Source organism: Podarcis vaucheri (assembly GCF_965113315.1).
Source record: "Podarcis vaucheri genome assembly, chromosome: 13".
NCBI lineage: Eukaryota > Metazoa > Chordata > Lepidosauria > Squamata > Lacertidae > Podarcis > Podarcis vaucheri.
In genome coordinates, this window is record NC_138751.1 from 49,777,917 (window position 1) to 49,803,664 (window position 25,748).

Consider the following 25,748-nt stretch of genomic DNA (forward strand, 5'->3'; position numbering starts at 1 on the left):
CCACAAGATGTAATGCTGTAATATAATAAGGAATGTATGTCTAAAGTATAATACAAAAATTATTAAGAAATTATAGACATTTATAGAAAGTATATATATATTAATCAAGCTTAAGTAAGAACAATGTAGAGAAGCTAGAATAGGGGTGGAGGGAAGTTAATTCGGATAAGATATAGATTGAAAGGAGAATAATATTGTTAAGCTGCATTGTGTTTAAGATATTTGGAAAAAAATAATAAGCAATGCTAAAATGAACCATCATTGATACCTATAACTTTCTCTTAGCTGCTGAATGGAGCATGGCTATGGCTGGCTTCTCAATTCAGCTGAAAGTTGTTGCAAACGATTAAAGCTTTTGGAAGATGATTTCATGATGGGGCTTAAGTCTGAGTCTACTGAATAATGCAAGCCACAGAACGATGGCCGGGTCCCAGGAGAAGCTACTCTGTTTTGGTTTTCCTAATAATCCTGCCACATTTCCGACAACAAAATAAACAGCATTTAACAGCAATGAATATGAAAACTGCCATGCAACCGATCAAGAAGGTAATGACGTCCAGGGAGTGATACTGGTACCAGGTCAAGTGATGGGCAGCTGCTCTCAAGTGCTTGGCACCTTTGTGGCGCATGACAAACTCAATCCAAAAGACAGCCCGGTCCAGCGGCCTTATCGGTTGGTCATGGTGGATCTGCGACAGTCTCATTGCATTTTCCTTATACCTGGAGGATTGGGTAAAGAAGGGGAGGGGGAAAGAGAGAAAAGGAAGGACAAATTGGAATAGGGCCCAAAGTCACGTTTCCATCGCAGTTTAGCAGGTGTTGCAAGTCCCGTTTGTGGTGTCATGGATGCAGAGCTCGGAGCCCAAGGAAGAAGGAAAGGAACTTAAGAGTGTTGAAGAACCCCAGTAGAGTCCTCATGAGACAGGGAAGGTGGAATTGACACCCCATGAAATGTCTGGTCCTGAATGGGATGGCTTTAAAAATTATCTGACAAAATATGGTTCCAATAACAACACTTGGCTGTGCCTAGACTAACTTCACAGATATAAGGGAATTTTCTTTTTTAATAATGGAATACGGATTACTTAAATGTAAGAGAAATATGGAAACCGCAAAGAGATAGCGGGAAGTCTATTAACATAAGAAACTCAGTCCAAAAGACAGCCTGGTCCAGTGGCTTTATTGGTTGGTCATGCTGAATCTGTGACAGTCTCATTGCATTTTCCTTATATCTGGAGGATTGGGTAGGGAGAAGATAGAGAAATAAGAACAAATTAGTATAGAGCCAGAACTCAAAGGACGGCAATCTTTAAATAATAATAATAATAATAATAATAATAATAATAATAATAATAATAATAATTTTATTTATACCCCACCCATCTGGCTGGATTTCCCCAGCCTCTCTGAGTGGCTCCCAACAAAACACTAAAAACACTATAACACTAAAAACAGAATAAAACTTCAAACATTAAAAACTTCCCTAAACAGGGCTGCCTTCAGATGTCTTCTTCAGAGGAGAGTTTGCGATTGACTCACGTGGCGTTGAGAATGACAGCCTTCACAGCATCCACTAAATCTTCGGCTTCCATTGTCTGGATGTCCAGCCCCACAGCCATCCCCTTTGCCTTCATGTGCTCAATATTGTCAGGCTGGTCAGCAACCATGGGAATTCCTACTGTGGGAACACCATGGTAAATAGCTTCATAAATCCCATTGGTCCCACCATGTGTTATGAAGGCTTTGGTCTTGGGGTGTCCTGGAAGGGGAAGATGAGACTCTGTTGACTATAGAATGAAAAAGTAGGTTATTATCAGTGATTCTTAGCAACAGTGCCCAGCATAGTCCAACTGCCAAGCAATCTCTGAAGATTGCCGTTCACTATACGTAGTGATGTTTCTAGAACTCAGTGCTGACCCTGGCCAAGCACACAACAGCTTTGTAAAACAGAGAGTTTGCAGTCCCTGGTATCCTGAATAGTTGAAAACACAAAGTACCAAAAATTTAGCACTGTCTGGGGCCTTGGCTTTCCTCAGTGGTGTAGCGTGGGGGGTGCCAGGGGTGCCGGCCGCATCGGGCGCAACATCTGGGGGGGGCGCGAGTCCAGAGGGCCCAGCCCTGTCATGCCCTTGGCCCGCCCCTATTGTCAGAGCGGCCGGCCAGCCTCTGCCTGCTCCTACCTAGCCCACCCGAGGACTGCGGCAGCGCCCGCCCCCGTGGCCACCTACCCCCGCCTCGCCCATTGGCTGCCTCCCTCGGCCCCGCCTCTCTCCGATGGCCGCGAGGGTGTCCTGCTCGGCGCCGGCGCCTTTTTTCAGGAGGTAGGGAGGCTGGACGGGGAGGTGGGGTTGGAAGCGGGCAGAGAAGGAGGGGAGCTCGTAGCCAAAAGGGCTGCACCGGCCGGCAAAGGGCCGGGGAAAGTTTGGAGAGGAGAAACGCACCATCATGATTTCCCGGTGGAAGCGGCAGGATTAGGGATGGCGAAGCGTAATTACACACGAATTTCGCTGGGTGAGAGCTTCGGGGATCGATCGGCGGAAATGGGAATCAATTGGAATATGAGAAAGAGAGAGAGAGAGGGACCATCATTCATAGGGTCCTCCAAGATTTGTAGGGTTAGGGGGCGCAAATCCACGGGTTAGGGGGCGCAAATTACTTGCCTTGCCCCGGGTGCTGACAACCCACGCTACGCCACTGGCTTTCCTTGGGGTGTACCCCAGCTGTTTCCCCTGCCTCTTTGCCCTTTCCCCCAAGGATTCCAAGAAATTGCACCCAAGAGAAGCTGGCCTACTCTAGCAGAAACTGGAGGGGGGGGAAGTATGGGAAACAGATGTGGTATGAAGAATAATAGTTTGATCTAGAACTCTACAAATTGGTGATGGCAGGAGGCCTGGAGCAGGACTAGAAGCAAACAGCAGAGACAGTTCATATCTTATATTGTGCGGTCGGGGGGAGGTCAACAAGCATCTATTCTGGATAATGATCTGCTTCTACTATTGGTCAGGAGAAGCATGACCAAAGAGCTTCTGACAACAGCTTGCGCCAGACAAGGAGTCACGTCAAACCAGAAAGCCGTAGGTGAGAGAGGAATGTGCAGAAGCCTACAAGATGCCTCCTTGACCATTTAGAAAGGAAACGTCGAGATTCTCCCCATCCAAACATTTCCCTGGATCTTTGGAGCTATGGTGTGTTGTCAATGCATAAGCAAACCACAGTTCTTTTCTGTGTTTTGTAAATGTCCTGGTTCTGGCTACAGCAGGGGTCAGCAAGGTTTACCTTACCTGGGCCAGTTCACTCTATTTTTTTTTTATATAGCGTGTTCTCACTAAAGGAGAGCACGTGTTGCGGATGGGTCAGCCAAAGCACCCTGTAGTAATTAGGTGGATTGGTTTGAGGGACCTACTTTTGGCTGGAGTTGGTGTTGCTGGGGCAAATTTGATGTTGCAAATTTGGGGGAGGGGTCAGAGGTTATTTAAGGAAGGTCCACAGCAGGGTACTTTCTCTTTCGCTGTGGACATCGGATCTCCCGCCCGCCCTCCCTTGTTGGGCTTGCGCTTTGACCTTGCTTTGCCTGTCATGGGGTCGTCCGCCTTGGTGCGGGGGCCCAGTAGGAATTTACCATTTGGCTGATTAGTGCGTGCCTCTTGGGTTTTGCCTACTGCTTAGCAATACGTCACAACTTGTAAGCTTGGCGGTTAGGCATTGGTTTAAATTGGTTGGTGGAGGGGTATGGATTGGCTGTGCCTGCCCCTCCAATGAGGTTGCTGCATGGGAATTCCGTTAAAGGAATTCAGGGACTTACCATCCATTCGTCCAAACCCCTGGAATCGGGCTTGGGCCGTGTAAGTCCCTAGGAGCATGCGGGGAGAAGCTGAGGGTCTGTGTCGCAGCTCCGCCTATCCCTGAACTTGCTCCTCCACACTGGCTTCCGCTGGAATCCGGGAGTCAGTGCTGTCCCCAAGGCGGGAGGGACAGCTAGTCGTAACCAATGCCTAAGCAACCACTCACAATTTGTATGCAAATAAAGTTGTGGCCAAAATTATGCCAAAAACCTTAAACAAAATTAATGTGTGATGTGTGAGTTATTGGGGTTAAGGGTGTTTTGGGGACCTCAGCACGCAAAAAATATTTATTAATTTTTTTTTTGAAATATAACAGTAAAAATGAAAAAGAAAAAAGAAAAATACAAAATAAAAACAGTTAAAAACATACATTTTTTCTTTTACTTATTTTTTTTTAACTTATTTCCCGGACCTCCTCATACATCCCTTTTTTGTATTCCACTTCAATTTATTGGTTCAGCAAATCCTTACCATTAGATTTTAACCCATTTATAACCCTTTTTTCATATTCTCTTAAATCATTACAGCTGGAAATCCCTTAGTTGCTATCCAACATCATTCTATCATTCATTAATTTTACAATATTTCTGTAGATAGTCTTTAAATTTCTGGGCCAGTTCACTCTAGAGGAGATCCGTTCGTGGGCCGGATCGCCCACCCACCCGCAATTTCTGGTGCCTGCGTCTGCACAGACACGATTTTCGGCATCTACGTCTACACAGACGCAATTTCCGGCGCCGCGAAAGCAAGTCCCTGTGCTGCGCTGTGCCGGTTTAGCGCAGCACGCAGGGACTCACCGAGTGGGTGGCTTGGTTCAGGGGTGGCTTCTGGGCCATTTAAACGACCCCATGGGCCTTAGGTTGCCAACCCCTGGGCTACAGCATGTGTGCGCTCACAATTTTCCTGTTTGCATCTTCCCCTTTTCCCTGCCCAACACACACATTGCCAGTTCTGAGATTGATTTTAAAAATGATCCAAGCTCAGCAATAAAACAGGCAGAACAGAATACAAGGGGCAGGGTGAAGCTACTGATTAGGAATGGAATAAAAGAAGGGGAAGATGCTCATTGCTACCACTATCCAGGGCTGTCAGTGAGTGAGGAAAGTGAGGATGGAGGAGATATTTCCTAGGGATTGGCAGAATGCTGCAGTGAAGCCAAAGGTGCAATGAAACATGAAGTCTCTCTTACCCAGAAGATCATTTTGTGGTATCCATTCATAAAGCCTGGTGTTTTCTCCTAAGGTTTCTGGCCTTTTCCCTTTGTGGCGCCAAAGAACCTGGATGGGGGGGGGAGGGGAGGAAAAACTGTTATCTGTAGCTCAGATTGCAAAGAAAACTAAACTGGCTCACAGGCCGTCTACTCATTTTGCTTGGCTTTTAAACAGGACCATGCTGATTCTGAAAGCTTCTCCAACAACTGTTGGCCCGTCTGTTTTCTAATATGGCTCATCAACACTAGCTGCTTAACCACTTCCTTTAGGGACAGTAAAATGATCGTGCACCATATTTCTGGAGCACATCTGAGCCTATAACATATATTAATATTATGAGTTTGTGGGCGCTAGGCATCTGTAAATCCCTGGATCTAGCGTTTGAATTTAATCAAGCCCATTTGTGTGATGTGACCAGGAAGGAAAGCAGCAAGCTGCAGAGAGAGAGAGAGAGGAGGAGGGAGGGAGGGAGGGAGGGAGGGGGAGAGAGTGTCAGGAAAAAGCAGCAATGCAAGAGCGAACTGCAAGTTGCTGGAATGCAAAACAGGATGTTGATGTTTGGGACTGTACTATTGGAACAAAGGGGCAGTCTATTCACTGTGCTGAGCACCGGATGTTAGCTCAGAGTGTCATCTGACCTGTACTGGAAGTACAGGGGTGGAGTTTTTCTCTCTCTACTGTTGGAGACTGGAGAGTGCAGACGTGTTTCTTTGTACTGCTGCAATGACAGAAATAAAGACATGTAAATAGATTTCTGTCTGTCTCTTTTCCCCTCCCTGAGGGAAGCAGGGAGGAGGGAGGAAAGGTGTGTCCCTCTCACGCTGAGTGGGATCGCCGATAGTGACCTTGCCTGTATCCTGCTGGGAGACGCAGATGGGGAGGTCAACAAGGATCTCAAGCCGAATGCCTGGAGTGTGGCCAGTTACCTCTGACTGCGGCCTGAGAATACGACAGAGAGATGTTGGATGTCTGTTTGAATCCAAAGCTGCAGCTATGGGAGAAAGAAGACCCACTAGGGGTGTTCATGCTGTGAACCCCTCCATCGCAGGCTTTGGTTGTATATATGCATAAATAAACCATATATCCTGAAGACACCACAGTCTCCATTGTGCCTCATTTCCAAAAGGAAACACAGACCCTGGGTAAGCGCATGGAACCCCTAGAACTGTTCAGTTTCTGTTAATTGATTCTCATTAAAACTTACAGATTCTGGCTTCACACAATTAACTCAAGGTAGTGTCAATTTACTCTTGGCAGAAAGCCAAGGTCTGCTTGACCTAGAAACTATTTACACTGATTGGTTAACGACCAGCACTCAACTCTGTTATCTAGGAATGCTAGCACAGTTTGGTGTTAGGTGTGTTGAAGGAGTAGGAGTGCTGTGTATGGTTAAGAGTGAGAGAGAAAGAAAGGATTTATTTGCTTTGTTTTGTATGCAGAAATTCTGCTGTTTTCCCCCCTTTTAATAAATCCTGTAAATAGTTATTCTGAGTCTAGCTGACTAGTCATTTCCACCTCAACTAGCTTCTTCGCTGTGCAGGAAAACTCTGCTACGTTTGGGCTAAAGCCATTAGGGCTATGCCTGACACTTCAAAGTTCCATGAAGAACCTCACACCCAGTGTTCGGAAATCCCATTGTTCTAGGCATATTTTGCAACAGGGCATTTCATTAGTGTGAGCAGTTTCTGAATTCTGGGCGCAGTACTATGCCTGAGATTTCAGAAGAAAACTGCAGAGTGGAAGGAAAGGAGGACCTTTTTTCTGCCTGCCCACTTCCAGTTACTCTCTGAAGACTGGAGAAGAGACGCTCTTAATAATATTAGGGGGGTGGGCAGCAGAAGGACTAGACCATGTGAAAAATGAATATAATATTTTAGCTGCAATTCATTCATTTTCAGCTTTGTATTCTTGTTATTAAAAAAAGCGCACCTAGACATTCCGTTGTTGCGCCCATAACTTAGGTTTAAGGTGCTATTTAGCTCCTAGCTTTCAAATCTCAGTTTCTAACACTGCTCACACCACTCAGAGATTGGGGTGACGGGCAACATTAAGATAGTAGGCAACTAATAGGGCATTTATACTTACGAAGATATACAAGGCGCAAAATTAAATTCGAGCTGCACAATTAAAGTGGATTTGGCACTCTTGAACAATTGGACTTTTTTGTGGGAAGGAAAGTGGCAGGAAATTGCCCTGGAAAGTGTGGGGTAACCATTTCTTGATGCAACATCCTATAACTTTCCTACAAACATACTGTAGTCCCCCTGCAAACCTTGTGCAAATAAAACAGGATGAACACTCAGCAAATAGGTCATCTGAAAACAACCCAAAACACTGCTGTTCAGAATTCTCATAATCTACAAAAATAAAAAGTATAGTGAATACTTATCTACTTTTAAAACTCTCATTTTTGATCTTATTTCTTCCTTTTCTTTATCTTCTTCTTGTTCTTTTCTTTTATATTTTACCTTTCATTTCTTTTCTTTATTGTGAATATTGTTTTGTAGAGGTGTAAATAATTGTAAATATGAAAAGAGGTAAAATCTTTTCTAATTTTCTCTTGGTTACATGTATTTTCCCTTTTTTTGGTATATTTGTATTTTTTTCTAATTTGTACTCAATAAATAATTAAATTTTTTTTTTAAAAAAAGTGATGATGTGTAAGTACAGGTAGATTTTAAGGAAAACAAATGTGGAAAGTGTTCCCTTATCATGGCAGGGATAAGGAAATGAGGGCAGCATTTTCACAAATCCAGTACTGTATACAACTGCATTTTTAACCAAATGACATGAACACTGACCTTCTGTGGAAGTTGGCTGAGTGCTGATGCAAGCATGTTATTCCTTTCATCTGTTAAGCTTGCAACAAGAGAGCCCAGAGAAAACACCACAATGCCATGTTCCCCTGAACTCTGGACAAATTCTTCCATTTCCTGTTGAGAGATAAAAGCCATCTTTATAAACAAACAAACAAACAAACAACATTTCTCCATGCTTTTAAACCTAATGCACGAGTAAAGGTAAAGGGACCCCTGACCATGAGGTCCAGTCATGACCAACTCTGGGGTTGTGGCGCTCATCTTGCTTTATTGGCCAAGTGAGCCGGCGTACAGCTTCCGGGTCACGTGGCCAGCATGTCTAAGCCACTTCTGGCAAACTAGAGCAGTGCACGGAAACACCGTTTACTTTCCCGCCGGGGTGGTACCTATTTATCTACTTGCACTTTGACATGTTTTCGAACTGCTAGGTTGGCAGGAACAGGGACGGAGCAACGGGAGCTCACCTCGTCGTGGGGATTTGAACCGCCGACCTTCCGACCGGCAAGTCCTAGGCTCTGTAGCAATGTTTAAAGGCGTGCTGGCTTGTAACAGGGAAGGTGGTCTTTAAAGTCCAGTTTTCAAACTACTGTATGTTTCAGGCTCCTCAGAAGGAGCTTCCAATGGCAACCACTGGCCTTTAGGACTGGAGAGGTGGGGTGCAGGGCAGACAAGAAGCAGAACCACAGTCACATCAGTTGGAGACACTGATTCCCCACTTTTTCTACTGTGCCTTTACCTTTAAGCTTGTAGCCCATCCAGAAAGCACAGCACACCCCTCTCTACATAAACATGGGACACAATCCATGTGTCTTCACAAGCTTCGTTGGAATGAACAGCTGCTACAATGAGTAGACTGTTTGTTCCACACATCAGATGTGCTCTTATCCCTTTCTGCCACTCTGAATGTTGCCCCAAACCCACATGATAGTAAGGCTGCAGCGGTGGTGACTCAACTGGGGCCTGAGCGCCAGAAGTAAGGCGGTGTGCAGCCGCGATGGGTGGTGCGCTGTGTCGGTAGCTGCAGTACATGGTGGTGCATGGAGGCAGCCGCAGTGCTCAACGCCCGGTGGCCTCCGTAGCGCATGCGCTGTGTCATGACAATGATGTGCCATGACGTGATGTCATTACCTCATGTCACATTTGTGGGAATGTTTAGGGATGTGGGGGAGGATATATTGCCTAAGATATCCTATCCCGACTTGTCTTTACAAGTTCAACAAAATCAGCAGAGTTAACATTCCCCCTTTTTAAACACACACACAGCAGAAAGCTTGCTCAGACTCGTTAGAGTCTCTGTAAATATTTCCTGGTATTTTCCCCATTTAATCCCTCCTAAAATAAGACGCTACACAGTCTTCTGTAAAGTATAAAATGTTTACTCACAAGTAATCATCTGTCCACACAAAGGTACCCAGAAGGCAGACTTAAAAGGTTAGAACATAGTTTAACTGTGGTAACTATCTCCTTATGAGAGAAAGCCCCCCTTCTCTTCTCTTGGCCTGGAGCCAAGGGTACATCTTAGTAGTGCTGTTGTTAAGATGGCATCAATAGAGACAAGAAAACAAGACGGTCGCCAGCCTATGGTTCTGGTACTTTCTACTTTAGGAGAGGCCACGCCCATCACATAGGAAGTTTTGTCTCAGTCCTGGAAAGCAGGAAGTTCCGGCTGAAGGACTGAGACAACCTTCATGTCTACTCTAGCCATGTTGTGTTTGACTGCACCTGATTCTTACATCCCACAACATTATGACGTCATTACGGCGTGGTGCCGTGCGCACCAATGTTGGGCACCCACAGTGTGGAGCCCAAGTGGGCACCTCTGTAAACTAAGTTGACCTTGTCACTTCTTTATCACGCCACCACACGCCCTCCCCTTCCCTGGAGGTGCTTTGAACAAGGTCCAGGCATGGTTATCATGCACAAGTGAAGGTCAAGGGAGAGAATTACCTCTGGCAAAGGCTTGGCTGGCTGACAGTGCAGACCCCCCACAAATTCAAAATTTGGTAGGAAAGGCAGCGGGAACTCAAAGTCCCAGTAGGTGCGGACCAACCAGATCTCTGCTTTCCCTATCACTTCACAACGAGTTGTGGGTCTCCCTGATGGATGAGGAAGAGAAACGGAGTTATTTCACAAATGCAAAGGATTTGGCAAACTCGTTTCTAGAAATATTGAAAGCTAGTTTGCACATTACATTTCAAATGAACACCTAAAGATTTGAACAATAGTTGGGGACAAAGCTGTGCTTGAAAAAAATACATGTACACTTATTCATTAGGAACCAAGATAGGTGGTGGCTCCTTGATGGATATTCTTTCAGAGGAAAATCCATGTCTGATATTTTTTGAAAGAACCCTTAGCTCTGAAGTCAGCATTGGTAGCTGAATGTGAATCAGAACTAGTAAGACCAGCCTCCTCCAACCTGATGCTTCCAGTTGCTGGATGGAGCTAATGGAAGTTGTAGCCCAAAATATCTGGAGCACAAAAGTGGGCAGGGCAGCAACTGGGGGAGGAGACCATGTATTCATTCCTCCTTCCTCCCCACCTTCAGCACACACACATTCAGACAAATGTCTGAAAAGGGCTATTAAGATCCCAGGGCTGGTGGAGTGAAAGCTTCTGGCAGGATGTATAGATCTCAGGACCTTCTATGTCCAAAGAGTTGTTGCTAAGGCACTGGAACCAAAGCAAAAGAAACACCTCCATTGTTCCGCCTCTTGTTACTGAGTTGTGTATACAACACGAGGGCAAACACCATTTGCAGAAGCTTTCGATTCCTCCATCTTCCTTGCGTTTCTTCTCTTTCTACGTTACTGATCCCCAAGTGTGCGATGCACATACACATATTTTGTACAAATTATTTGGTTGGTTGAACGGCATCGCAAAATTCAGGAAGCTGCAAGCTTGTGTCTCCGTGTGTGTGTTATTTAAGGAAATAACTTAAGGAAATAATTATTTAAGGAAATAATAAGAGCTTTTTCAGTGATGGCTCCAACCTGGTGGAATGCTCTGTCCCACTAGACTAGGGCCCTGCAGGACTTGATCTCCTTCGGCAGGGCCTGTAAGACAGAGCTCTTCCACCTGGCCTTCAATTTGAATTAGCCTGATCCTCTATTCCCTTTCTCCTTTTCTCTTCTATGAAGAAACCCTTTCTGGGACCCCACATTTAAATTCTTCCCTGGTCCCCTTGCTGGCCCTAGTAGGACCAACTTGGCCAGTTAGCCCTGGTGATCATTTTGATGTCTACTGACTGGACCCCCCCCAAAAAAAAATGACCCCTGAATTTTCAAATTTTATTGATACTTGCTGCATTTTATGTTGTTTTAAAATCACATTTTAATCAATTTGCTGTTAGCCTCCAAACTGGGAAGGGTGGGGTATAAATAAAAAATTATTATATTTATTAACTTCCGGGGTGGCGCCACCGGCAATGGCGGACTCCCTCTGAACTGGAGGGACTGGCTCCGCGGTAAACAGGGTCTTCTCCGCAGGGGACCCTTTTAAAATCACAGGCGGATGAAGCCTGTGACCGTGGGACTCGGCGGGCACCTTTAGCGCCCCCCAATCCGCTAAGGAGCCCACTAACGGGCTCCGAAGTGAGGAGGGGGAAGTGGCGCGGTGCTGTGAGTCAAACGCTATTTCCGTGGAGCGAAGCCGCATAGTTGTTGCCGGAGAGCGCTGCCTTTTTCCTGGGACAATTTGGACTCTAAAATAAACACCTGTGAGTACCTAGAGTTTGAAAAATTGGATATCAAACAAAGATTTGTGAGTAGGACAGAATCGGACTTTAAAAAATTTAACTTGAATTTGGTACAGAATGGAAAGGGCTAAACAGGAAGTCACCCTTCCGTTCTTTTGTAAACAGAACAAAGCAAAGGCAATTTAAACTAGAGCTTAGAAAATCGTCTTTAAAAGATTAGATTTCAACATTTTAAATTGTGAACCTTTTTTTTTGGGGGGGACTGTTTGAAGTGATTTTAAAGGGAAGTAATTTTCCTCCGTCCTGACCCTGGAGTGGGGTGTCAGGACTGACGTGGAAGTTCATTGACCAGAGACAACTGCTTTTTGACAGATAGTTAAAAGAAGAGAAATTTTGCGATTCCATTGCTCCCTTTCACATTTTAAAGGAATATATATGGACAAAGTATCTCAAAAAAGGAAATTCTGTAGCAAGAATAAACATAAGTCTTCCCCCTAGGGGAAGTTTGTGAAATTGTAACTAACTCCAGGGAACCGACAGCTGTTACATTATAACCGTGGGAACTAGTCCATGACCTTGTAGGACAATATATTCAGAAGCCTTGTGTGCTTTTTACAAAACAAATGCTCTACTGGAAGAATTACATGGAAAGGTGAACTGGATGGCGACTTCGACTAGAAATCTTCAACAGGCAGTGGAACATTTTGACCAGACAGTGGGAAAACATGTGGAGCCCACTCAGGATTTAAACCAGGAGTGTGTTTTGACAGAACAGGAGGTTGTGGCATTAAATCAGGAGTGTGTTTTGACAGAACAGACCCAACAGGAGTATGATCCTTTGGATTGGACAAATGAATTTGGAAAAAGCCAGATCTGGAAAGGAAAAGCTTGGTGTGGTTTGGAAATGGGCAGCTGGATTGACCCCCCTATGTTGGGATGTCTGGACTTTTTAAATATGGTAATGGGCTGCGAAATGTTTGGGACTACGGGGGCTCTCAATTTTGGAGGGCCCTTGAAACATGCTTTTAAATTCTACATGGAATGCAGCGACGAATACGGAAAAGGGTCTGATCTGTCGAGAAGGGTTAAAAACATTGTCAAGCTGGAGTTACCACGAGCAGGAGATAAGGGAAATTACAGCTACAAATATGAAGCAGAGCTGCGGAAGGGCCATGGAAGTGACTTGAGGGCCTCGGACATAAGGCTACCAGGTTAATGGGCTAGTCTGATGAGAATAAGGACTGACAAAACCCGGAACCAGGAGGAAGGGACGTTGGAAAAAAATTGGATTTGTTTGTACCTTTCTTTTTTTCTTATTACTAGAATGTTTTATAAAGTTAATGAATGATAGAAAAAATGTTGGAAGAAATTACCTGGCTTTAGCAAAGATGCTTAAGGAATTATGAAAGAATATTATGATTATAAGAAGCTGGTAAGGTTAAGACTTAAGTTTTAAACTTTAAGGTTTATTCTATTAAAGAAATGTAGGATTAAAATAGTCTAGGGTAATGTAATGACAGAATTTTATGAAACATGGAATGGAAAGGATTTGCTGGGATAATTAATAACTAGGATACAAAGGAAGGGAGGAGGAGGAAGTCTAAGAAAGAAGGCTATGACAGTTAAGGGTCTGAAAACAATGAATTTGTTTTTAAATGTTTTTAAAGGTTAGGGTTTTTTGTATTTTTGCCACTTTTTGTTTTCTTTTTATTGAATTTTTCTTCTTCTTTTTTCTTCTTTTTTACACGGTGGGGTTTGCTTTTTTCTTATTCTTTTTACTCTGTTAATTATTTTTATTCTTTGTATTCCCTTTTGATTCTACTTTGTTTGTTTTTCTTTTTGTAATATATTGAAAACTTTAATAAATATCTTATAAAATTTTTTTATTATATTTATTATTATTAAATGCAATTTAGGAAGGTTCACATAATATTGCAAACCAAACAAAGTTTCTTCCCAAACCCCAGAAGAACACATCAGTAAGTAAAGCAGCACAAAAGAATGCTGGTGGAACAATATCTACAATATCAAATTTGCTTTCTCCATGCTTGAACATTGGTGGGAAAGAGCAGAAAATTCCAAAAGAATGCCCATGCTTCAATTCCAAATTCATTTTAGAAATTATTCTACTTCAAGTTGAATACAGCAGGCAGAGCAACTGGGTGAAGTGATAAAGGAGCAAAGCAGGTGAGATCTACACCTCCCTCCATTACAGGTAGTAGGCTCTCCAGCTTAGTAGAGTCTTTTCCCAGCTGACCATGGCTCTACACAGGCCCAGGATGAGGCCTTTCCAATCCTGCTACTTGGAGGCCCCTTCTAACTGGCCATGCCAAGGACTGAAGCTGGAATCCTTGCCATCTTTAGAGCATCTACTCTACCTCTGGGAAGAAGAAACAAAAACAGGCTTACCTAAAACCTGACTGTAATAAGAGTCCCACTCTCCAAACCAGCTCTGGAAAATATAATCTTGCACAAGGTAAGATATTATATTCTTCACCCTTTCTCCAAAAGACATTCTGTCTGTGAGCCCAGACATGACAGCTGGAACATACGAAGGAGGAGCAGGCATTTTGCCACAGTGTCTCTCCAGCGTTGAGGCTGGCGTGACCCTTACGGTGAACAGAAATGGGATGTTCAACTTCAGAGCAATGAGGTCGCCACAGGGTAAGATCAGGTCCGCAAGCAGAACATCATAGTTGCTCTTTTTCAGGCGGGCCATGAGTTCCGGATTGCCCAGCACCGCTTCACACCTCTGCCTATGAATTTCATTTATGTTTCTTATGCATTTCCTTGCTGCTTGGTAGAAGCTGTGGAAAGTCAGGGTGGTTGGTTTGTTGTTCAACCCCAACATTACGAGCTCCTGCATATAGGAGTCTATGGCACTCTTTCCATAGGGCACAGGGAACACCTCAAACCTGGCAGCCGCTATATCATCGCTGGGTTCGATTAAGATGGACGCTGATGGGGCTAGGATGCTGACATTGTGACCTCTATGCAGCAGTTCCTGAATAACGACCTTGATATATAGCCAGTGGCTGCCATCCTCTGGCCAGATAAGCACATTCCCACAGAAAATATTTCCCACTAAGACAAGCTGAAGTGTTAACAAATGAATTAATGCCACTCCTGCTGATGTGGGGGTCATGATGTTCTTTTCTGGGACAACCGATTTCTTCTGTCACTCCTCAACGGAGTTATTAATCAGTATTTCATTTTGCACGGAAACCTCACATCATTAACTTTCCTTTCCCAGAAGACTTTTTAACCAAATGTGTTGAGTCAAGTCGGTTGTTGGAGATTTCTGGAATGAAAAAACAAATGGCACAACATTCATCCATCGCTATTTCAACGAAATGATATTTTTACACAACTGGAATCAATGCAAATGTACCTTCCACCCCAAAACAACTACTTATTAGGATATCGTTTTATACAGCTATATGATATAGGATATATACATATTCTGGGTTACACCCTCCAGGCCAAGGGGGTATAGGATATCGCAGCTGTTCCAGTGGTGTAGCTGCCCTGATATGGTTGGGAAGTATTGGATTACTCCCCTACTTTCACAGGTACAATTGAACCATATTCTTGCCCACCTTGGAGAATCCTGCTCCTAATTTCATTCATGCCATTCAAATATGCAGACATCACGTGAAGCAATCTTCCTGGGACTCTGCGACTGTAGGATGCAGGTGGGAGATTGAATGCCAATGCTCTCCTTGTGAACAAAAAACTAGCATATCAAGGCAGGGGTCTAGGTGCAAGCACCTTCTCTAACAAGCTAGATTTCCATCTGCAGTGAGTACATGCACATGCTATCTTCCCTAAACGGCCTCGGCCCAGTATACCTGAAGGAGCGTTTCCACCCCCATCGTTCTGCCCAGATACTGAGGTCCAGCGCCAAGGGCCTTCTGGCGGTTCCCTCATTGCGAGAAGCAAAGCTACAGGGAACCAGGCAGAGGGCCTTCTCGGTAGTGGTGCCCGCCCTGTGGAATGCCCTCCCATCAGATGTCAAAGAGATAAACACTTAGCTGACATTCAGAAGACATCTTAAGGCAGCCCTGTTCAGGGAAGTTTTTAATGTGTGACATCTTAGTGTATTTTTTGTCTTTGTGGAAGCCGCCCAGAGTGGCTGGGGAAACCCAGCCAGATGGGCAAGGTACAAATAATAAATTATTATTATTATTATTATTATTATTATTATTATTATTATTATTATTATTATTTCAGTCTGAAATGGAACGGTCCCAGGGTTGTGGGTACGTAGTATACCGTGACCATTCAGGGAGGGAGGAAATAATATTGGGAAGTTGGATGCAACAGAAGGGCAAACGTAAAAGTTTTAGGCATGTTATGTAATATAACCCTTAACTTCACAGAACTCTGTGACAGTGGCTAACTCCAAAGTAAGTGTCCCAGGACGGCAGCCTTAGCTGCCTTAGGGGCCAGTTCCTTTGCAGGGCTGGGCAGTTGTAATTACTGGTTCTCTTTCATTAGTTTATTTTGCGGTAAAATAGAGCATTAAAAGAATAACAAGAGTTAAAAGAATAAAAGAATAAAGAATAAACAAGAATAAAGCAGATAGAGGAAACCAGAAATGTAAAGCTTCAACATCCAGCCCCCAGCCCCTAATAGTTCCCAAATTTTGGCCCCATGGAAGGTGTTGTAATCACAAAGGAACTGGCCAGGCGCAGACCAGCTTAGGCTTCTGTGAGGGACAGCAGAGTCAGACCAGAATCTGGTGATGCAGTCCCTCAGAATTCCACCAGAGGGCTGCAGCCTCTCTCTGATTGGCTACCAAGGCAGCTAGTCAGAGGGGGGTGGAGCCAGCACTTTGGGCGGGAGAATAAAAGGCGCCGTTTCTGAGGGAGAAAGATAGATGGGGTAGTGAAGGGAAAGAGCTGGAGCGAGATAGTTTGAGAGACAGGGCTTGATTTGAGGTGGTAGATAGGAATTAGGATAGGGTTTGTCTGAGGGAGAATGAGTTCTGATTTGAGTTGAACCTCTGCTCTGAGGAGAATAACTTTAGCTGGAGGAAGGAGCCTCACAGCTTAGATAGGGAGACTGGGTTGAGGGTCTGGGGAAGGTATACAGACAGGAGTTAACTGTATGGGAGTGTTCAGGGAGGCAGGAGAGGATATATTGTTTAATTATATCCTTCCCAACTTGTGTTAACAAGTTCTATAATTTAGCAGAGTAACATTCCCCTTTTTAAAGCTTACACAGCGGATAACGTTTTGCCATGCCTGCTTAAGCCTCTAAAATAAGTGTCCTGGTAATTCCCTTTATTCCCTCGTAAAAAGAATAGACACGACACAGTCTTGTATAAAAAGTATAAAATAGTTTATTCACACATTCTGTTCACAGATGGATCCTAGAAGGCAGACTTAAGTTACAAAATATATACACCTGGAATCTATCCCATAAGAAGATAGTTCCTTTGTCCTCCCTTGGCTGGAAGACAAGAGAGCATCTCAGGCTAAGGAGCTGTTGCTTCTTTGCGGAATGGAGTCAGAGAGAGATGTGGTGGCCAGTCCTGTGCTTTTGTTAGCTGCACAGGTGAGGTCACGCCCACCTCTGGTCACATGTAGAGAAAATTTGCCCCAGCCCAGGAGGAAACAGGAAGTTTATCTACTGGCTGGACAAACATCCCTCTTCATGTCTAAACATGTTTGTTTCCTGCTTGGCAGGGGGTTGGACTCGATGGCCCTTGTGGTCTCTTCCAACTCTAGGATTCTATGATTCTATTCTATGTCTACTTTAGGAATGTTGTATTTGACTGCTCTGTGTTTCACACCCCACAAACTGGAGGGCTGAGTCTGTGCCAGGAGAGGGAGAAGCTATGAGGATACAGTTTACATGGAACTCATTCCAGTCAGGAGGGAGAGGTCTTCTAGATCAGGCATAGGCAAACTCTGGCCCTCCAGATGTTTGGGACTACAATTCCCATCATCCCTGACCACTGGTCCTGTTAGCTAGGGATGATGGGAATTGTAGTCCCAAACATCTGGAGGGCCGAGTTTGCCTATGCCTGTTCTAGATAAAGAAGACTCCCAAACCAGTAACAAGGAGTGAGGCAACCCCTTGGGTCTGTTAACAATCCCATGCCTGAGGTATTCCAACTAGTTTGTTGGAATACCTCAGGAGTGTGATTGTTAACTGACAAAAATTCCCCTCACCCATGAACCAAAGTATTAACTGTGAAGGAAGCTGTGCTGTGTTAAAAGTATTTAGCTGTAACCCCTGTCATAACTAAGTAAAGGAATGAGACTGAAGTAGCAGAAACTGAATTATAGTCATTTTGCCGCCTATTCTAGAAACCTGAACATCTGCCTGAAGTGTAACAACAGATTTTTAGCAACTGAAAACTGTTCAATCCTGCGACAGATTTACATTGTATTTTTTATATTCTGTTGAGAGCTGCCCAGAGTGGCTGAGGAAACCAAAGCCAGATGGGTGGGGGTATAAATAATACATCATCATCATCATCATCATCATCATCATCCAGTTTAAGTAATAAGTTGACTTCTACCTGAAAGAACGCATTTCCTGACCCAACTTTGTTTCACCAACCTCTTTTTGCAAATAAAACTTTCCTTGTTTGATCGACTCCTGCCGGAGACCCCCTGAATTGAAGTGTCCCTCACACAAGACCCCCCACGAGATAGCCTGTGGTAAATGGTAGAAATTCGCTTGATTGACCTGCCGTGCGGTGGGTTCGCTATATTTAATTAGGGGCAATTAGCGCGGGTGGCGCTGTGGGTTAAACCACAGAGCCTAGGACTTGCCAGTCAGAAGGTCAGCGGTTTGAATCCCCGCAACGGGGTGAGCTCCCATTGCTCGGTCCCTGCTCCTGACAACCTAACAGTTCGAAAGCATGTGCAAGTCGATAAATAGGTGGGAAGGTAAACGGCGTTTCCGTGCGCTGCTCTGGTTCCCCAGAAGTGGCTTAGTCATGCTGGCCACATGACCCGGAAGCTGTACGCCGGCTCCCTCGGCCAATAAAGCGAGATGAGCGCCGCAACCCCAGAGTTGGTCACGACTGGACCTAATGGTCAGGGGTCCCTTTACCCTTCACCTAGCTGGGTGACTCTGCTGTGGCTTCATCATGATGGCTGCTTCGTATACCTTGGGCCACATGATTCCCTTTATATTGGCCAACACTTCGCTTTGCCTTCCCAGACAAAATCTATTCAGGGTCTCCTGACTTACCTGGAGATGCTGAGATGCTCACTCCCTGCTGCCGTAGGAAAAGGACAAAGGTGTCCTGAGGCTCAGACCCAGATAACAGAGCTTGACTATCTTAGTATAAAATGCAATGGGCTGGACTGCAGTAGTTCACTATGTGCAGTTCCATAAAGGTGGGTACTGACCCCTCTTTCAATTATTAACTTTTCAGTTTCCCAGTACTGTTGCATGCATTTTGACGATATTCCTTCACTTCTCTGCTGAGCAAGCAGCAAGCACTTTGCCCTGCTATGGCCTGGTTTGGAGGCCAGAACCAGGCAGTGCACTTTAGACAACAGCTTTGTTGTGCATGCCGAATCGATCAGATTTGCAACATGCAACTTAGCTCTCTCCTTTGTATGGGGAAATGCAGGGGCGCCAGGATAAGCAAACAGAATCCAAATTGCTCGAGTCCAAAGATCCAGCTCGAGTCCAAAGATCTCAGACCCCACCTAGCTCCTGTAAAGAAAGTCACTCTCACGCAAGCACACATGCACACAAAAATTTGCCATATTTTTTGCTCTATAAGACTCAGTTTTTCCCTCCTAAAAAGTAAGGGGAAATGTGTGTGCGTCTTATGGAGCGAATGCAGGCTGCACAGCTATCACAGAAGCCAGAACAGCAAGAGGGATTGCTGCTTTCACTGCGCAGCGATCCCTCTTGCTGTTCTGGCTTCTGAGATTCAGAGTATTTTTTTTCTTGTCTTCCTCCTCCAAAAACTAGGTGCATCTTGTGGTCTGGTGCGTCTTATAGAGCGGAAAATACGGTAACTGTTCTGTTCTGGTTGCCAAGCAGTCACCAATGAGATTTTGGCTTGGCATCAAGGTGACTGATGCTGAATTTTCAAGGGAATTTAACTAAATAAATAGAAGGATAGAACAGTAGAGGTATGATACAAGTCTTTTAAAGGGTTACAGTCATACCTCATGTTACGTTTGCTTCATGTTACGTTCTTTCAGGTTGCGTCCCGCGGCGACCCAGAAGTACCACAAAGGGTTACTTCCGGGTTTCGCTGCTCACACATGCGCAGTAGCGCTAAATCGCGCTTTGCGCATGCACACAAGCACCAAATCATGCTGTGCACCTGCACAGATACGGCACTTCAGGTTGCGAGGTTTTCATGTTGCGAACGGGCCTCCAGAACGGATCCCATTCACAACCAGAGGTACCACTCTATATATAAAAAGATTGTAAGCATAAAATGTCTTTAATAAACATTAACTTAATAGGGCGCCAAATACATAAGTTGTTTCTAGAGCTTCTGCCAACACGCTAAAAACCATGTTTAAAGATACAAGATGCATTTTAGCAGTGACAGAGCCCCAGCCAAACTGCAGAAAAGGACAAAAGAATTTTTTGTAACGGAAAGAAAGAATATGAAAAAGGGAAGAGAAAATAATAATGAACAGAGAAAGAGATGGAAGGACAAACGGACAGAAGGAACGCATACCCTCCAAGTGTCTTGGTTTTACCATCTCATACAAGACTACATTTTTTCTACTGTTCCAGATGTGGAAGATAATTTTGACTATCCACTAGGTGGTGTTATGTGTTTGTGCTCCTCAGAAAAGTAAAAAATATACCCTTCCCCATGCTTGGCAACCTACCAGCCAATAGAAAAGGAAAGGAAAGGAAAACAATTTATTAGGTATTATGCTTTCTGTAGATATGGGTGGACAAGTGCTGCCTTGTCTAATTCACTCAAGGGAAGGAAAATAGGTGAGCTACTATTCAAAGTGCCAGCTTCTACTCCTACTCCACTTAGGGGATCATATTTTTCCACTAACTGAAAACCTCAGGATTGTGCATTTGGACTCCACATCAACCAGTCAATTTAATTCAGTCTATAGCCCTAAATGGGACGTGGGTGGCACTGTGGGTTAAACCACAGAGCCTAGGACTTGCCGATCAGAAGGTTGGCGGTTCGAATCCCTGCGACGGGGTGAGCTCCCATTGTTCAGTCCCTGCTCCTGCCCACCTAGCAGTTTGAAAGCACCTCAAAGTGCAAGTAGATAAATAGGTACCACTCCGGTGGGAAGGTAAATGGCGTTTCCATGTGATGCTCTGGTTCGCCAGAAGTGGCTTAGTCATGCTGGCCACATGACCCAGAAGCTGTACGCCGGCTCCCTTGGCCAGTAAAGCGAGATGAGCGCCACAACCCGAGAGTCGGCCACGACTGGACCTAATGGTCAGGGGTCCCTTTACCCTTTACCTTTAAAAAACCTAAATTGCTGATGGTAGCGTAGCAAATTCTGCATGAGTTTAACCCTTTCTCCTCAAGTCTGTCAGGCAGCACATACGCCTTCATTCTCACCTACTACACAAAGATACTGCCCCGAATGTTGCATCCTCCAACATAAGACTATTCTTTCTCTTTATCCAGTTTATTCCTTCTAGCAGTGACCTGCTTTCCCCCACCCTTTCCTCTTTGCTGTGCTCTTTTCTCAAGAAGCTCTCTCTGGTGTTAACGGAGAAATCCAAGGGCTCCCTTGGACAAAAAGCAAAGACACCAACCAGGACAATTGGAACAAAACAGCATCAAGTAGGCTTGGTCTTTATTGAGACTATCGCGACAGGACTCCAACTCACTACAGGATGAAGCAAGATGGAAGCCCTGAACAAAAGAAGACCCCAACTTTTATCAGCTACTATTTCCCCTTGCTACACCCCTAAGACTACATCATGACTACATCATGACTACAGTGGTGCCCCGCAAGACGAATGCCTCGCAAGACGGAAAACTCGCTAGACGAAAGAGTTTTCCGTTTTGGAGGTGCTTCGCAAAATGAATCTCCTATGGGCTTGCTTCGCAAGACGACAATGTCTTGCGAGTTCCTGCTGGTTTTCCCCCTCCCCCCCTTTTCTAAGCAGATAAGCCGCGAAAAGCAGCGAAAAGCCGCTAATAGCGCTAAGCCACTTATCAGCTGATCCTATCAGCAGATAAGCCGCTAAAAGCAGCTAAAAGCAGCTAAAAGGCGCTAATAGCGCTAAGCCGCTTATCAGCTGATCCGATCAGCAGATAAGCCGCTAAAAACCTCTAAAAGCCGCTAATCCGCTAATCCTTCAACGGGCTTGCTTCGCAAGACGAATAAAACCGCTAGACGAAGAGAATCACAGAACGGATTCTTTTCGTCTTGCGAGGCACCACTGTACATCATTGACACATCACAAAGAGGAGGGGTTCAGGGAGGAGTTGTGGTGGTAACCTGAGTGTCTTGTCACCTGTCCGGTTCCTCCTTTCCCCCTCCCAATGATTACATTCCTGAGGACAAAGAGGAGTTCACTGTTTCCTGCCCCCAGAGGGAAGGGCTGGTCACTGTCCTTTGTTTCACTCCTTACTGAATCCACTTCCATATGCATGTCCTTTGTGAGCGTAATGATCTTCTGTCTAGGACCATCAAGGTTGGCATGCCAACTGGGTAGGGCTCGATGAGGACGTATTGGTACGCTTGGGGAATTATGGCTGTCTTGTGTCAAGTCTCCCTCCTTTGATAGTCCTTCCTTCATGGTGTAAAATAAAAGTGGAACAGTACAGATCTGATGTACGGCTTGATTTTCTATGAATTTACAACAGAAGCGTCACGTGTGTCGTGTGTGAGAGTGTGCGTGTTGTGTTTGTACAAACGGAATGATTCCTGCAACACTGGCATATCCAAAATCTCACGCTGCTACAACACAGTGATTCAGTAAACTCTCCCCTCTTCATGTCCAGTCCATCCACCACACTCCCCATTCAACCCACTAACTCTATTGAGCTGCCAGTTCCCAAATGCGCTGAGGGGTCTCAGCATTAAAAAAGCCCAAACACTGGTGCCAGGGTACATGTGAGAAATTTAGGCTGGGCGCTTAGTAAATCTGGGTTGGATTTTAACAGACTGAGAGGAATCAAGTGGGGCCTGTTGGTTTTCCAGTTTGAACTTGGGCAATTAAGTCAGTAATTTCATCAGCAGGTACTGGTTACCACTCTGGGGTGTTAATAGATCAATTGAGTGTTAATAAGTGAAAAACATGGCTGGCACCACTCAGGTACAGTGGTGCCCCACAAGACGAATGCCTCGCAAGACGAAAAACTCGCTAGACGAAAGGGTTTTCCGTTTTTGCGTTGCTTCGCTAGACGAATTTCCCTATGGGCTTGCTTCGCAAGACGAAAACGTCTTGCGCTTTTTATTTATTTATTTATTTAAATGATATTTATTGAAATAAAGGATTTTTTTAAAAAAATACACACAAAAAAAGACAAAATTACAAAAAGCAAAAAAACCCAAAATCATTAGAAAAAAAGAAGAAGAAAAAATAAAACCATCCTTATCAAATTCTCCAAATTCCATTACCTTCTTTCCATGACCTCCTCCTCCTCCCATCTCTTGTATCTTGATTAATAATTATTAATAATTAACGGTCACAGGCTTCATCAGTCTTGCGCTTTTTTTTAAAAGCCGCTTGAAGAGGCGCAGTTGCGACGGACCGTGCTTCGCAAGACGAAAAACATCGCAAGACGGAAAGACTCGCGGAACGAATTCTTTTCGTCTTGCGAGGCACCACTGTATTTACCCCTAAGACTCCTATTTGTACCAAGGGGTGGTGATCTCAGTTCTGATGGGGTGGAAAGTGAAGAGGTGAGTCTCCCATTCCCAAGCACTGCTTTCACCGAAAAACAAACAAAAACAAACCAGCCAGTAATTTTTTTAAAGACATTTCACTAATGGCTAGTCTGGCTCCTCTTAGATCGTAGATTTGTTTTTGAAACATGGTGCATCACACTGTCAAATCTCATGGGCTTTTTACCAACTGCAGGCCGCTGGATCCATCCCCAAGAAAATCCAGTTGCAAGAAAGTTGGAACAGGTGTGTTATGTACTGATTTGAATAGGATCCAAAAGGCAGTCTGATTGGTCCTAGAATAGGGTCCAGAATGCAGCAGTCTGATTGGTCCACAGGAGCCACCCAATCCAGCTCCAGGTGGAAGTGAATCCGCAACCTGATTGGCCTACAGGAGAATCCCGGAATTAGCCAATCATGTGGGGCCCATTGTGTAAATAATGTATATAAAGCTGACATTCTGGGGGAACTTCCATTCCTCCTCACCACTATGAGCTGAACAAAGAGCATGAAATCCACTCTCGACTCTGAGTATATTTCAAGGTGATATGGGAAGTTGTTCAGGTTTTTGTCATCCATGCACTTCAGATTGCCAAGATGCTTTCAGTCATTGCAGCTGCCACACCATTCCCAAAATAAACCCGTCCAAACGCTCTACTCAAGAACATCTCACACACTGTGTTGTGGTGAAGATATAAGTGTGATCAGGACTTATTAACTGAGACAGCTCCTGTCTATTAAACCAGTTTGTATTCAGTGCAGTACGTCCTTTATCATTCAGGGTACTGCAGGAATTAATTCTGGACCTTCCTATGTGAAAAGTTTTGACTACCTGCTTTCAGTTCTGGGCACCAGTGTGGTGTAGTGGTTAAGAGCGGTAGTCACGTAATCTGGGTAACCGGGTTCGCGTCTCCGCTCCTCCACATGCAGCTGCTGGGTGACCTTGGGCCAGTCACACTTCTGTGAAGTCTCTCAGCCTCACTCACCTCACAGAGTGTTTGTTGTGGGGGAGGAGGGGAAAGGAGAATGTGAGCCGCTTTGAGACTCCTGAAGGGGAGTGAAAGGCGGGATATCAAATCCAAACTCTTCTTCTTCTTCATCAAAGACCTGTCAGATTAACCTTTGTTCATATGGTAAGGTTTATGTGAAATCAAATAGCATTGCTACCACCCTCTCCATCAGTCCCTACATTATTCCCCTGAACATGCCAGGGGAATGTCCTGCCCGATTCTCACATTTCTCTCTTTCCATTTAATACCTCTATTCAAAACAAATCTTATTTAAGCTATTTTTCCTTTACTCCATGCAGAAGATTGCTGAATCTGGAAAGGAGAAGACCAGGTAGGTGTCAATGGGGCAAGATTGATCTGGTTTATCATTGTTATTATCATCATGATGATAATTTATTACTTAGGCACTCAGAATATTTTTTTAAAATAATAATAACTATGAAACACCAGACATTAAAAGCTCCCCATGAAGTCCTAACAGATGCTATAAGAAATGATGGTTAATTTCCTGTTGTATTGATAATAACTCCTGTTTAGCCAGTTTCCTAATCTTGCATTGGCATCTTGAAAGATTGGGTTATCGTCTTCTTAGCAGAATAATGCCTACAAATTCAATCCAGCATTTCTCGTGCACATGATTACGTTCACCTGGCAACATACATTGGTATCCTGGCTACATAAAAACAGCTCCTGAAACTGGAACGGTCGCGACAGCCCACTCGCCTCTGCACCTGTGAGTTTGGGAGGGAAAGAGGTAACTATGGATGCTCATCAATGCAAACCGCTGAAGGTGGTCTGAGAGTTGCTACCAGCGTAGAATGTTGTGGCTCACTTCTTGACGGGGCACATTGTCAGAAGGATTTCCAGCTCAGCTACACCGGTTTCCGGTTAGCATCAGAGCCCATTTCCAAGTGCTGGGAATGAACATCAAAACCATACATGAAAGGCTAAAGCCTTGGGGGGCCTCTCTTCCCATCTGTGCTCCCCGCTTCCCTGAGATTCACAGGGAAAAGCTTTCTTGTATGTCCCACGATGCTGAAGATGTGAGGCTACAGTTACTGTGGTAACACCTGTGACTGCATTAAGGTAAAGGTAAAGGTACCCCTGCCCGACAGGGCCAGTCGTGATCGACTCTAGGGTTGCGCGCTCATCTCACTCAAGAGGCCAGGAGCCGGCGCTGTCCGGGTCACGTGGCCAGCGTGACGAAGCTGCATCTGGCGAGGCAGCACCAGCGCCGCACACGGAAATGCTGTTTACCTTCCTGCTATAAAGTGGTCCCTATTTATCTACTTGCACTTAAAGGTGCTTTTGAACTGCTAGGTGGGCAGGAGCTGGGACCGA

At 44.7% G+C, this 25,748-nt stretch overlaps 1 protein-coding gene across 1 annotated transcript; it reads right to left on the minus strand.

Annotated features, from left to right (window-relative positions):
* Positions 1–13: 13 nt before the first annotated feature.
* Positions 14–25,372, minus strand: LOC309516243 (UDP-glucuronosyltransferase 2A2-like). The gene is made up of 7 exons (XM_082194932.1): positions 25,068–25,372; positions 13,979–14,870; positions 9,820–9,968; positions 7,855–7,986; positions 5,032–5,119; positions 1,540–1,759; positions 14–720 (listed from the first exon to the last, which is right to left on the minus strand). Exons 2-7 carry the CDS (start codon positions 14,712–14,714, stop codon positions 441–443), a joined length of 1,605 nt encoding a protein of 534 aa, XP_082051058.1. The 5' UTR covers positions 14,715–14,870; positions 25,068–25,372; the 3' UTR covers positions 14–440.
* Positions 25,373–25,748: the final 376 nt, after the last annotated feature.

What these genes read in the sequence shown, in the direction of transcription:
- LOC309516243 (XM_082194932.1), bottom strand. Translation starts at nt 14,714, where the DNA reads ATGACCCCCACATCAGCAGGAGTGGCATTAATTCATTTGTTAACACTT. An exon ending in TCAGCCAACTTCCACAGAAG is followed by an intron (nt 5,120 to 7,854) that starts GTCAGTGTTCAT and finishes CCCCCCATCCAG; the next exon opens with GTTCTTTGGCGCCACAAAGG. An exon ending in ACCACAAAATGATCTTCTGG is followed by an intron (nt 1,760 to 5,031) that starts GTAAGAGAGACT and finishes TTCCCCTTCCAG; the next exon opens with GACACCCCAAGACCAAAGCC.